The 13990-nt window shown below is 38.6% G+C and overlaps 1 protein-coding gene across 4 annotated transcripts in view; it reads right to left on the bottom strand.

The window, feature by feature from the left end:
• Positions 1-13990, bottom strand: part of EPHA7 (EPH receptor A7) — a 292750-nt gene that overhangs the window by 179874 nt on the left and 98886 nt on the right. For all 4 annotated transcript variants that reach the window (XM_077289713.1, XM_077289714.1, XM_077289711.1 and 1 more), the window contains exons 4-5: positions 12660-12815; positions 6826-7161 (exon numbers count right to left, since the gene is read on the bottom strand). In XM_077289713.1, the coding sequence (XP_077145828.1) occupies positions 6826-7161; positions 12660-12815 (492 nt within the window). The remainder of the gene's footprint in view (positions 1-6825; positions 7162-12659; positions 12816-13990) is intronic.

The raw sequence follows: 13990 nt of genomic DNA, 5'->3' as shown, positions 1-13990 counted from the left end.
GTGATTGAGCCATTTTATTTTATTTGCTTCCTTTATGTTCTACTGGTTAATTCATCAAAAATATAAATAATTCCTATTAGCTGAAAAGAAATGTTTCTGCACTTGCAATTGATATCTATCTGAAAACTTAGTTCTTGATTATGTTCTCCCATTTAGCCCTATTACTTGGATCAGTTGTTTAAAGCTGTTAATGATCCATCTGGATCAATGTCTTTGCTTGTAGATATAATTTACTGCATTGTTAGATTAGTACAGATGTTTTTATAGATGGCTATGCTCCATTTCACTGGCTGCCTTTCCACATCACATTTCTCTAGCTAGGCACAAATGAAACAAATATAATTATGACGAGTTTTTCCGTGATGCTCAGCTGCAATCAGCCACCAATTAATATTTTTAGCACAGGCTCTTATGCATATAAAGAACATTATAATTATCACTGCAAACGTAATCTTATTTTCAGAATGTCAGCACTCTGGCGGTCATGCATGCGAGAAAGCTGTCAATTTTATATTTATACGTAATGCAAAGGTGATCAAACCAGAAATTGTGGCTTTACTTTCACCAGGATGGGGATATAGAAAGTAGAGTTCAGCCACAGCACATTACATTTAATGGCTTCTCTGGGGCAAGTTCGATGACTTTTAATAAGCAGAACATATAACATGCTCATACTTTGTAATCTATTGCTTGCTCCAACTCGGTCCCTAATTGCCATTCTCAATCCAAGCATCTACAAGAGTGAAAGGTTTGCCTATATACAGCTTGTCCATGGATGAAAAGCACATACACAGGGATCTACATGCATACCCATAGCTCATGGATGATAAAAAAAAAACCCGCTACTCCATCTAAGCCGAATTATACCCCGCTGCACTTCACTGCTCTCATAAACACCAATGAGCTTTGGTGATTTTAATTCTGGGATTCTTAATTAAGTCCGTAAAGAAATTATATATATATATATATATATATATATATATATATATATATATATATATATATATATATATATATATATATATATACTAACTCTTCCACTATGTTAAGAGAGCTTAGCTCACCTGTAAGGGTTTGCATGTCAACAAGCCAACTGACTGTTTCCAGTGACGACTGCCAGAATTGCAGTTTTTGACCAGTGACGCAGTATGGGTTACCAGCACAAGGGGCAAGGCATGCTTTTTGGCCTCATAATTCATGGACCATTGGCACTTCCAAAGTCTCTTACACTAGTTTAGTATTACACCCCTAATCCTCCAAGGATATGAATTATATGTGAAGAAAATGCTAATATATTTAGTTTACACATTGACATACTATTCTGTTCTGAAAACCAAGATCAAATAAAAAAAAAAAAAGATGTACATTTACCGTATATATTTTTTATATGCTTTATATTTGATTTATTAATTTTTTTTTAATGTAACTACTTTATTACACGAGTATTCTAAAAATTATCCAACAAAATATGTTATTTCATGTATATACAGTACAGACCAAAAGTTTGGACACACCTTCTCATTTAAAGATTTTTCTGTATTTTCAAAACTATGAAAATTGTACATTCACACTGAAGGCATCAGAACTAACACATGTGGAATTATATACTTAACAAAAAAGTGTTTAACAACTGAAATTATGTATTACCGTATATTCTAGGTTCTTCAAAGTAGCCACCTTTTGCTTTGATGATTGCTTTGCACACTCTTGGCATTCTCTTGATGAGAGCTTCAGGAGGTAGTCACCAGGAATGGTCTTCCAACAATCTTGAAGGAGTTCCCAGAGATGCTTAGCACTTGTTGGCCCTTTTGCCTTCACTCTGCGGTTCAGCTCACCCCAAACCATCTCGATTGGGTTCAGGTCTGGTGACTGTGGAGGCCAGGTCATCTGGCGTAGCACCCCATCACTCTCCTTCTTGGTCAAATAGCCCTTACACAGCCTGGAGGTGTGTTTGGGGTCATTGTCCTGTTGAAAAATAAATGATGGTCCAACTAAATGCAAACCGGATGGAATAGCATGTCACTGCAAGATGCTGTGGTAGCCATGCTGGTTCAGTATGCCTTCAATTTTGAATAAATCCCCAACAGTGTCACCAGCAAAGCACCCCCACACCATCACACCTCCTCCTCCATGCTTCATGGTGGGAACCAGGCATGTAGAGTCCATCTGTTCACCTTTTCTGCGTCACACAAAAACACGGTGGTTGGAACCAAAGATCTCAAATTTGGACTCATCAGACCAAAGCACAGATTTCCACTTCTGCTTGTTGCCTGTCCTTAGCAGTGGTTTCCTAGCAGCTATTTTACCATCCTCTTAACAGTTGTTGTAGAGATGTGTCTGCTGCTAGAACTGTGTAGCATTGACCTGGTCTCTAATCTGAACTGCTGTTAACCTGCGATTTATGAGGCTGGCGACTTGGATAAACTTATCCTCAGAAGCAGAGGTGACTCTTGGTCTTCCTTTCCTGGGGCGGCCCTCATGTGAGCCAGTTTCTTTGTAGCGCTTGATGGTTTTTGCCACTGCATTTGGGGACACTTTCAAAGTTTTCCCAATTTTTCTGACTGACTGACCTTCAGTTTTTAAAGTAATGGTGGCCACTCGTTTTTCTTTACTTGGCTACTTTTTACTTGCCACAATACAAATTCTAACAGTCCATTCAGTAGGACTATCAGCTGTGTATCCACCAGACGTCTGCACAACACAACTGATGGTCCCAACACCATTTATAAATCCCACTTATTAAACCTGACAGGGCACACCTGTGAATTGAAAACCATTTCCGGTGACTACCTCTTGAAGCTCATCAAGAGAATGCCAAGAGTGTGCAAAGCAGTCACCAAAGCAAAATGTGGCTACTTTGAAGAACCTAGAATATAAGACATAATTTCGGTTGTTTCACACTTTTTTGTTAAGTATATAATTCCACATGTGTTAATTCATAGCTTTAATGCCTTCAGTGTGAATGTACAATTTTCATAGTCATGAAAATACAGAAACATCTTTAAATGAGAAGGTGTGTCCAACTTTTGGTCTGTACTGTATATATTAACATATTATGCCCAAAAGAAATGGTAGCAACTCAATTATAGGCCGGAAAGGAGAGAAAACAGGGTCCATGCTAGTTAACGATAAAAACATGCATTTTAGAAAAATAAAAATTAGTTTTACATACACAGCATACACAAACAATGGGCAAGAATCCAAGTAAGCAGTGACAGTAACCCAGCACTAATTAGACCTGGGGCATCGCTGACATGGCAATAACCAGAGAAATAACTGTATTATACCCCTTACTAATTGATATAATTCTCTCCTTTCGGTACTTTATTACACTAGCCCCATCCCTACCATTAACCTTATACCTACCCTAAACCTTGCCATAGCCCTAACCTTAACCCTATCCCTAAACCTAACCCTAGTTAAGCAAGAGCGTATTGATTTGTGTGAACTACATTGCACAATTCCATCCAGTGTTCATTCAGTATCTGCTCAGCTTGTCATCTTTCGCTGCACATATACAGTGTAGCAGCCAATGAGAAACGTACCTACTCTGCGGTGCTCTGCATACATAGCACTAACAACATCACAGTGTTTGTTTGCGCCTGTTTTTGATAGCGGTGTCTGGGGCAAATTTTGCGCCCCCATAGACTATATCATTTTGGTCAGCCAATGCTGTGACCCACACCATTGCCACTGTTCTGGACCACATTATAAAATGTAACTCAGAATCAGTATAATTTAAAGGGGTTATTCTGAATTTCAGGTCACCATTGTTGAAGACGATTTCTAGCAGAAGCTATGCCTGGTCTTAAAAGTCACTGATATGTTATCCCAATGGAAGTGAATAGAACTAAGCTAAAATACCAGAACCAGCCACTATTAAAAGGAAGGTGATGTGCCAGGTAAAGAATGAATGAGCAAGAGTTCAAAGGTGAACATAACTTAAAAAATACGTTTGGTTTATTTGGAATGACTGCTACTGCAAGGAAAAGTATTACGGTATATTGGAAAAAGAAAATATCAAAAGCTGAGTAATGCGTAAAACTTGTGGAATGTTTTGTGCTTTTGCCTCACATAATTTCAGGTTCAAGTGAGGAAGCAAAGAAATAGCTCGTGGAAAACACTATTGAAATAAGTTTTGTTTTTTTCAACTTTTTTCCTTTTTTCCAAGTTAACTAAACAAAAATATCTCCAGAGAAATAAAATGAAAAAAAAAAATCTGGTCCACACACAGTCCCTTTAAATATTGCATATGTTTATGTGTGTGGTTCCTGTGCAATGTTGTAGACTTACCGTATGTATTAGAAATATATAAAAATATAAAAAAACAATCCTGACTAATAACTGAAATATGAATTAAATGGCTTTCTTCCAGCACATTGCCGAAACCCATCTACCATGACAAACTACCTCCTTTCAATTGAATGGGGCTATGCTGTAGTGAGCGCTGGGAGAATTACCGTGCAGGTAAATTCCGCAGCAGCACTGAACTAGCGCTCTGGCCCCTTTTCACGTGTCCTCACAATCAGAAAGTGAAGAGATACTTCTTGAATATGTGATCACTTATACTAGCAGGAAAAAAAACCTTTTATCGTGAAATAAAGATATTATTGTATACACAGACTTCTAAAATGACCCTAACTTGAGCTATAGCAAAGGAGACTTATGTAAGAAAGTGAAACATTACGTATATAACCGCTCTGAGGCTTTCTATGTAATATTCAAGGTAATATGAGGTGTCTTACTAAGGTACCTAAACGCAGCTTATTCTGGTCATGGTCAGAATTATATCCAAGACTGACCGTCACTTCCAAACAGAAAAACAGGAGTGAACAGGTACAAGCCAAGAGAGCCACTTCCATATGTAATTCTAATTATGACATCGTAGCCATGGGTATATCTAATGTGATTTTTTCATGTAGCACAAAAAATGTTATATTGTTCTCCAAAACAAAATCAAAAGACAAATATCCTTTAACTAACACAATTCTGACGAAGCACTGCCAATTGCTCAAAACCACAATTCTTTTAGCCTTTAACATTGCTTTGTGTATTGTGTCACTCAGTATTAGGGTTTGCTCACATTGGCGTATATTCTCCCAAGCGAGAGAATCAAATTGATTGTGCTAATGACACGCAGCTCAAACTCTGTCAGAGATTGATCCAACTGTCATCTTAGTGGAATCCGATTTTCTTACATGAGAGAATCACAGCACAACTGTGGAGAAGACGGAGAACTTAATTTATCCATCTTCTCCATTGTCCCTGTGAGCATACATTAGACTGCACACGGCTGGCATCCGAGTGCAGTCTCATGTTTTACACGCCCCCATAGACTTGCATGGGTGCATGTGATCCAAATGTCGGAGCCACTTACAGCATGCTGTAATTAGTCTCTCATGCAGAATCGGAATGAGAAAACAGTCACAGATTTGCACTGCCCCATAGTATAACATCGGTATGAGTCCTATCCGGTAACACATTGGAAAGCAATCAGCTGTGTTATAAGCCGGTGTAAGCGAACCCTGAGGCTATATTCACACAAGGCATTTTTTTAAGCGTTTCTTCTCTGCAGCAAAACCAGCACTTTTGACAGAAAAGAAGAAACATCAAAAAAGCATTTTTTGGTGCATTTTTAGTGGGTTTTTGCTGTGTTTTTCAGGATCCTAAAGTTCAGCTTTGCTTCCACCACAGAAGCATGAACACAGATCACCAATACAAGACATATGAAGAAATACACATACAAATGGAACAGCTGTGGGAGCTGAATTGATCTGGAAGAGTTTACCTAAGACATTGGCAGAGCATTGAGCTTGTAGGACACTGTTTACTTTTGCACTTTCGTCAGCCCTTGAGTTGCTCAAGCATTATTCAATCTCACACCTTGGTCAGCCAATGTTAATTTGTACATATCACTAATTTAATTAAACTGTACTAATCTCAACTGCTAACTCGGGTGACCAAGACAAGATGGTAAACCTGGGAAAATCACAAAAATAAATAGGTTTCATATATGTCTGATGTACTTGTTTTTACCATTAAAATAGCTGCAAACCTGACACCTGCATTTTTCTGTTTTTTTTTTTCAGCGTTTTTTTTCACCATCCATTGCTTTCAATGGGTGAAAAATGCAGAAAAAAACGCTGAAACAAGTGGCATGCTCTATTGTGCACAAAACATGCAAAGCACAAAATACTGATGACAAAAAACATTTCTGAAAGCTCACAAACTTTGCTGGTACTGTAAATTCACACCTAGTGTGAACATAGCCGGTTTCACATGACTGTGAAACACGAACCATTGTTCCATTGGAAGCTTGATTCCCTGACCTGAGCTACATGCTTCATATATGCCTATGATGCCATTAGATCACATCTGGCCGTCCAGATCTTCTTATGGGAGAAGGGTCCATGTTTTACAGATGTATCCAACTGGTCTTAACATCTATGCATCTCTGGTCGCAAATTCAAAATTAAATTAAACTACTCATTTAAACAATGATAAATTAAATACACAGTCCTTTCTGCTGGCAGAATGGCTAAGACCAGGAGAAGATAAGCAGATTGATATATAGTTTTGTGGGAAATGGTTCAGTATACCTTACATTTTATTAATTTAAATCCCTGCTCAGAAGTCCAGTGGGCGGTCCTAATCAGTGATCGACAGCGATCTCTGCATGTACCGTGATAAAGGGAAGGCTGTGAATTACTGTGTTCACTAGGCTACAGACAGTGATGAATGAGAAGGAATCTACCAAGAAATGTATTGCTTAAATAGCAATTTTTAGCCATCAAGTCATTTATACCATACAGAAATATTACTTACCAGCTTGACCAGTGGTAATACTGACAGCAGCAAATAGTCTTTGCGAACGGCTTAGGTCAGAAACCCCATTTACAGCTTCAACTTCAAAGGTGTAGTTGGCATGTGCAAGAAGGTCCACAACAGTAATGTAAGTATCTGTTAATCCACTTTGCTGAGGCACGTATCCCACAGTACTCCCACAGGGTACACATTCCCCCTGCTCCCAGCTGCATCTTTTACATATAACTCGATAGGTGACATCATTCCTTCCACCATTATCCGCTGGAGGACCCCATTCCAGGCTGACGGTTGTCTGGTTGATGTTGTAAATGAGATTCTGTGGAGCTGACGGTGGTCCTTTTAGAAGTAAAAAAAGAAAATATGAACTATTAAACAACAAATTATTATTAATGTCATTTTTACAGGTACCATAATATCACTTCATGTGTTTCGTACACATGTGATGATATATGAAGGGTGAGTTTTGCTTATATCTACTAATTTTCAAGGGAGAGCCTTAAATTTTAATAATAATTAAACAAAAAAATAAAAATGTTTTATTGTTTTACTATTGTACTTTTATATTTCAGTTCTAACTTTCAGATTAAGTTGAAAAGTGCTCACTATAGGGGAGAAATCCCTTTCTTTCATCCCCACTGTAATTTAATTTTAATCCCTTTATTTTGCTAACATATTCTGTGTGGTGGTTTGTTTATGTCGTTTTTGTATTTGCTGTATTTGACTGATCTACCTAAAAAGATATTGATACCGCTATAGTCATTTGTACAAAAATTGAACGAACTGGGAAAAAATGCCTACTGATCTCACATAGTTGAAATATGTTTATGGAGATAAGATTCCACCAATGGTGAGGTTTCTAAAAAAGTGATATTCAAAAGATATTTTGTGTAATAAAAAAAAGAGGAACCATGCCTACTGCTACTGATAGGGATCCAAACTTCGGAGAAGGTTTCCTCTTTTTATCGACATAATTCAATAATTTGCAATCTCCACGTGTCATATAGGGCAATAAAACATCACAACGTGAAATGAAAAAGTATAAAATATTGTGTTTTTTTAGGCAAATACAGCAGAACAGAATGAAGGGCACTTGGTGTAATATGAATGCTGAAAATAGTCCAGTAAACGATCTGAAGCCCCTTCATTTGCCCAAACGGTCTGTGCTTCATCTAAAATTATGAAAGGCCAGTGTTCCAAAGGTGAAAGTCTCAGAACACAAAAAATCTAAGGTAACACAACACTTTTATGTATTATATATACAGCAGGTGACAATACAGATTAAAAATATTGGCTTTTGCTGGATGAAAATTGGTGAATATTGGATTAAATAAATATTGAGCATGTCACAATTTTCTAAATAAATATATTTCTAATGGTGCCATAACAATGAAATTCTCACCAGATATCAGTAAGAACCCATGCAATCCACACAGGCAAAGAAATCAACCAATAAATTATGTCTAATAATGAGTAAAGACACAGGGAAAAAGTATTGAACTTTTTTAATACTTTGTACAAAAACGTTTGTTGATGATAACAGCTTCAAGATGCTCTTCAAGTCCTGAATGTTCTGTAGGCTCCTTCTATGAATTCTGAGTTTTAGTTTCTTCCATAAATCTTCTCTTGGATTCAGGTCAGCTGATTGGTTGGCCATTCTAGCAGTTTTATTTTGATTCTTTGAAACCAATTAAGAGTTTCCTTGGCTGTGTGCTTGGGATCATTGTCTTTCTGAAATGTCCACCCTCATTTCATCTTCATCATCCTGGTAGATGACAGAAGAGTTTTATCAAGAATGTATTGGTATATATAGCCATTCATCTGTCCTTCCATTAAGTTTGCCAGTCAGTGTGCTGCTAAACAGCCCCACACTATGATGTTCCCATCTCCAAATTTCACTGTTGACCTTCAAACATAGTGTCTATTATGGCATCCAGAGTGTTCAAATTTGGTCTCATCTGACCAGGCTATATTCTCCCAGTCTTGTCTAAACGTTGTTGAGAAAACCTTAAATGCGCTAGGACATGCTTTTTGAACAGAATTGCAGAGTTTTGCATTGTGGGCATGAGTACAGGAAATGGAGGTTGAAGGAATTATTGACAGTTTTCTTTGAAACAATTGTACCTGCTTTTACCAGGTCTTTCCACAGTTCTCCACAGGTGGTCCTTGACTCTTGGACAACTCTTCTGATAATTATTTTCATTCCTCTGTCTGAAGTCTTGCCGTTTGCACCTGGTTGTTGGTTTATGATGAAATGATGTTCTTTCTACTTCCGGATTATGGCATTGCTCATTGGAACCTTCAGTAGTTTAGAAATTCTTCTCTAACTAATGCTATCAGTATGTTTTGCAACAATAAAGTTGCGAAGGTCTTGAGACAGCTCACTGGTTTTACCCATCATGAGATGTTTCTTGGTAATGAGACACCTTTTTATACGCCACCAATTGAACTATCAGATATTATTTGTCATTAAGTGCAGGATTGCTTTCTAATTACTGTTAGATTTCACCTAATGCATGACTTTTCATGCCTTTTTCCACCTCATTCTTCATGCGAACACAGATGTAGGCTAGAGGGACAGGAAAATCATAAACAGTCAAGTTACTCTCTCTCAAGCAAGGATACTGGGTAAAGGTTATAGTGCAAATATATCAAAGTTGAACTTATAGAGAAAGAGCTTAACAGAAAAATATTTAAAAATAAAACATACCGTTTATTGCTAATAAATAAAAACATTATTTAAAAAGTGCATATAACAAAGGAATGATTGGTGAAGAGTGTTTGGTCAGAGAGAATGGGCACCACAGCTGACAGGATAATAAGATGTAACTAATGCAATAAAGATGCACAAAATAGAAAAGAATATAACGTTGTGCACATATGTGTAAGAAACTATACTCAATTTAATACTGGTGAGTATTTACTCAAAATACCAGGGGGAGATTAACACATCAGCATAAACAAAGTGGAAAAAAACAATAGAGAAGATTGTGCACACATATGTGCCCAACGTTGTATTCTTTTCTATTTTGTGCATCTTTATTGCATTATTATTATTATTATTATTATTATTTATTTATATAGCACCATTAATTCCATGGTGCTGTACATGAGAAAGGGGTTACGTACAGGGTTATAGATATCATTTAAAGTACACAAATTTATGATGACAGACTGGTACAGAGGGGAGAGGACCCTGTCCTTGCGGACTTACAATTAGTTACATCTTATTATCCTGTCAGCTGTGGTGCCCTTTCTCTCTGACCAAACACTGTCTTCACCACGCAGTCCTTTGTTATATGCACTTTTAAAATAAAGTTTATTGATAGTACCGTAAATAAAAACATTATGTTTTATATTTAAATGTTTTTTGTGCATCTCTTTCTCTATAAGTTCAGCTCATTCTTCATGTGTTCAATACTTTTTGCCTGTGTCATTTCTCATTATTACACATAATGTATAGACATCTATCTTTTGATTTCTTTTGCCTATATGTATTGGATGGGTTGCTACTGACATCTGGTGAGAATTTTATGTCAATAGCACCTTTAGAAATATAATTACCGTACTTGGGAAAATGGTGATGCGTTCAATACTTATTTCACCTGCTGAATATAATAAATTCAGCAATGTTCATCGAACAAAAGCCAATATTTTCATCTGTATTGTAATTTGAATTCCTACACACGTGGCAGTCAGTTTTACGCATCAGCAGTTAAAGGGAACCTGTCACCCCAAAAATGGCCTATAAACTAAGGCCACCGGTATCATGGGCTTATCTAGAGAATTCTGTAATGCTGTAGATAAGACCCCGATGTATCCTGAAAGATAAGAAAAACAGGTTATATTATACTCGCCCAGGGGCGGTCCCGCTGCGGTCCGGTCCGGGGCCACGTATCTTCATCAGATGATGTCCTCTTCTTGTCTTCTTGCAGCGGCTTTGGCACAGGCGTACTTTGTCTGCGCTGTTGAGGGCAGAGCAAAATACTGCAGGTGCCAGGAAAGGTCAGAGAGGCCCAGCGCCTGCGCACTGCAGTACTTTGCGCTGCCATCAACAGGGCAGACAAAGCACGCCTGTGCAGGAGCCGCGGCAAGAAGACAAGAAGAGGACGTGATCGTAAGAAGATGGGAGACGCCGGACCGGACTGCGACGCCCATCGGATCGGACCGCAGCAGGACCGCCCCTGGGTGAGTATAATATCACCTGTTTTTCTTACCTTTCAGGATACATCGGGGGCTTATCTACAGCATTACTGAATTCTGTAGATAAGCCCCTGATGCCTTAGTTAATAGGCCATTTTTGGGGTGACAGATTCCCTTTAATACAATTTACAAGGCCAAATATAGTCTCTAAAGTTAAGAATTGCAAGGTGTCCATTTGGGATCTGATTTTTTTTTTACATACCCATAGACTTGAATATACAAGTCTACTCTGAAAGACAACTAGTGCATTCTGCTATAATTTTTCACATGCCAAATGATTGTCAACTGAATTTCCTACAGTGCTGTCCGTCACTCTTTGGGTACAGTGATACTGCAGTAGTTTTAGTCCAAATGCTGTCCATTGAATAAACAGACCTCACATAGGCAGCACTAGCAGCAAAAATACCGGAAGCGCAATGTTAGTGTCCAGAATGCCTGAAACCTGTAGAACTGTAATAGACTTGAAGGACCCAGCATATTTAATCTTCCTACACTGGAATTCAATAATAAATGTGGCAGTGCAGACAATTAATAACTGCAAGTGGGACAATTTTGAAAATTTGCATTATGCCCATATTATAATAATGCTTCTGTCATTATTAATTGAATAATGCTACTAGTTAATTAAGGGATCCTATATATCAGCTAGAAATACAGAAGAAGTAATGTTTAGTAACAGCTGGCAGTCAACACAATATTCAGCTGAAAAGGCGTTATTTAAAGGGTTTGTCCAGTCGAAATCGATGTCTGCAGTCACTCGGTGTGACTGCAGACTGAATCTTTCCAGCACGCACACTGTGCACTGCGGGATTTGCCGGCTTCCGACCTAGGACTAGAGGGTATGTATGTGTTACGCATACTCCTTGCCAGGGCCCATCTAGTGAGCGTGGCCTCGCTCCATATACTTGTATTGAGCCAAGTCCACCCCCTGTTTAGTGACGCGGCCGGCCAAAGTACAAGTGTATGGAGCGAGTCCGGCCCACTGGCTCGGGGTAAGTATAACTCATACTTACCCTCTGGTCCTGGGTCATAGACCGGCAAAATCCCTGCAGTGCTCAGTGTGTGCATTGGGGGGATTCATAAGTCTGCAGTCACATAGAGTGACTGCAAACTTATTGATTTGGACCGGACAACCCTAAAAGGTGTATTCGCACTATGAAGTGAAAAACAAAATTCCTAGTTATCTCAACCTTCAATTGACAACAAAAATGTGTCACTGAATACCCGCAAAAAAGTAATCATGGCAGATTTATCGAAAGAAACCATGATTTCAGATTATTATAAAGTGCATAGATCACAAAATAATTAATGGCACAATTATAATCAATTCTTTAATGTAAAGTCTCGAGCAATTCTGGACAAACTGGGCATAATGCGGATGTTGGTGACTCTAAAGACAAATGGTCAGGATAGTATGGCCCACTGCACAGAGCGTAGGCTTCTCCACTGTATATACTATATATTTGGGGTGAAATTGTATTTTCCTTCCTCTTTGGCTACCATGTCAATGTAGCAGATTTCATTAGTTAATATTAAGCATAAATGAAGACTTGCCATTTTTAGATATGGAATGCCAAATTATGTATGACAACTTTCCGGTTGATTAAGCAATGTCATATTAATGATGAACTCACTTGTACATGCAATATATGATGGATCGGAATAGGCTCTGTAATAACCATCTTCACAGTCACAACGAGATGAGCCTTCCCTGTCGGAGAAGCTATGTGCTGGGCATCGAGAGCACTGCAGGTCTTGTGATGAGGATTTATAGAAGCCACGGCCACAAGCTATGAAGAAGAGATAGAAGAAAATGTTTACTTACACTTACTTATAGCTACATAATTAGATATAGATTTTTGGGACATTTCAAAATTTCATTCAAAGTGATTATCCCAGAAATCAATATATAATTAGGATGTCAGAACATGCAGAAATATGTTATCTAAATTTACATCCCAATATGCAACTTATACTGATACCACCTTATCTTGTTGCGCTAAGAAGAAAGTTAAAGGGGTTGTCCACTACTAGGACAACCTCTTCTTAATATATTTGGTCCCAATAAAATAAGGAAGCCTATACTCTCCTCCTGTGCCTGCGCCGTTCCAGTGTTGTTAGCACTCACTCTCCCCGGGGCGATGCAATGACAAGTGTCACCCCGGCGCTCAATCAGTGCTGGAGTCACGGTCTCTGCCTTCAGACAAACTGAACATGAAGAGGAAGCCAGGGCTACAGCTGATCCTGGATTTCCTCTTCATGCTCTGTTTGTCCAAAGGCGGAGACCATGATGCCAGCACTGATTGGGCTCTGGACGTCACTTGTCATTCCACCGTATCACAGTCCTGGGACCGCGACTGCTGACACCACTGAAATGCAGCCGTTACGGGAGGTGAGTATAGGCTTTACTATGTTATCGGGGCCAAACATTTTGTTTATGAAGGGGTTGTCCTAGTAGTGGAAAATCCCTTTAAGAAAGGAAATCTGTAGCTCATGCTGCCCCCTCCGAAAAACTAATTGGGCATGGACTTGCCAAGTAATCTAAACCATAAAACGTTATGTTGTATAAAAAAATGTTAACTTGATCATAGTTTGGCATGTGCCATATTCATTAGCTGTTTGCCTCAACAGGAGCCGGGAAATCAGAGCACCAGCCCTGGCATTGATAATCTCTAGGTGATAAAACCTTCATTATAAGTAAACAATAGCACACAGCCTGAGGCTACGTTCACACGATCCGGATTTTGATCCGGATCCGTAGCGGATTTTCAGCTGCGGATCCGGATCAGTTTTCCATGTTGGTTACAGTACAATGTAACCCAATGGAAAACCAAAACCGCTGTGCTAACGATCCGTTTTTCCGCTGGAAAATCCGTGCGGATTTTCCAGCGGAAAAAAGAAGTAGCATGTCAATTCTTTCAGCGGATTCCGCACCGGTTTTCCAGCAGCTCCAATAGGAAACTGC

This window comes from Ranitomeya variabilis, chromosome 2 (assembly GCF_051348905.1).
Source record: "Ranitomeya variabilis isolate aRanVar5 chromosome 2, aRanVar5.hap1, whole genome shotgun sequence".
In the NCBI taxonomy this organism is placed as follows: domain Eukaryota; kingdom Metazoa; phylum Chordata; class Amphibia; order Anura; family Dendrobatidae; genus Ranitomeya; species Ranitomeya variabilis.
This window is presented reverse-complemented; position numbering and strand designations above follow the sequence as displayed.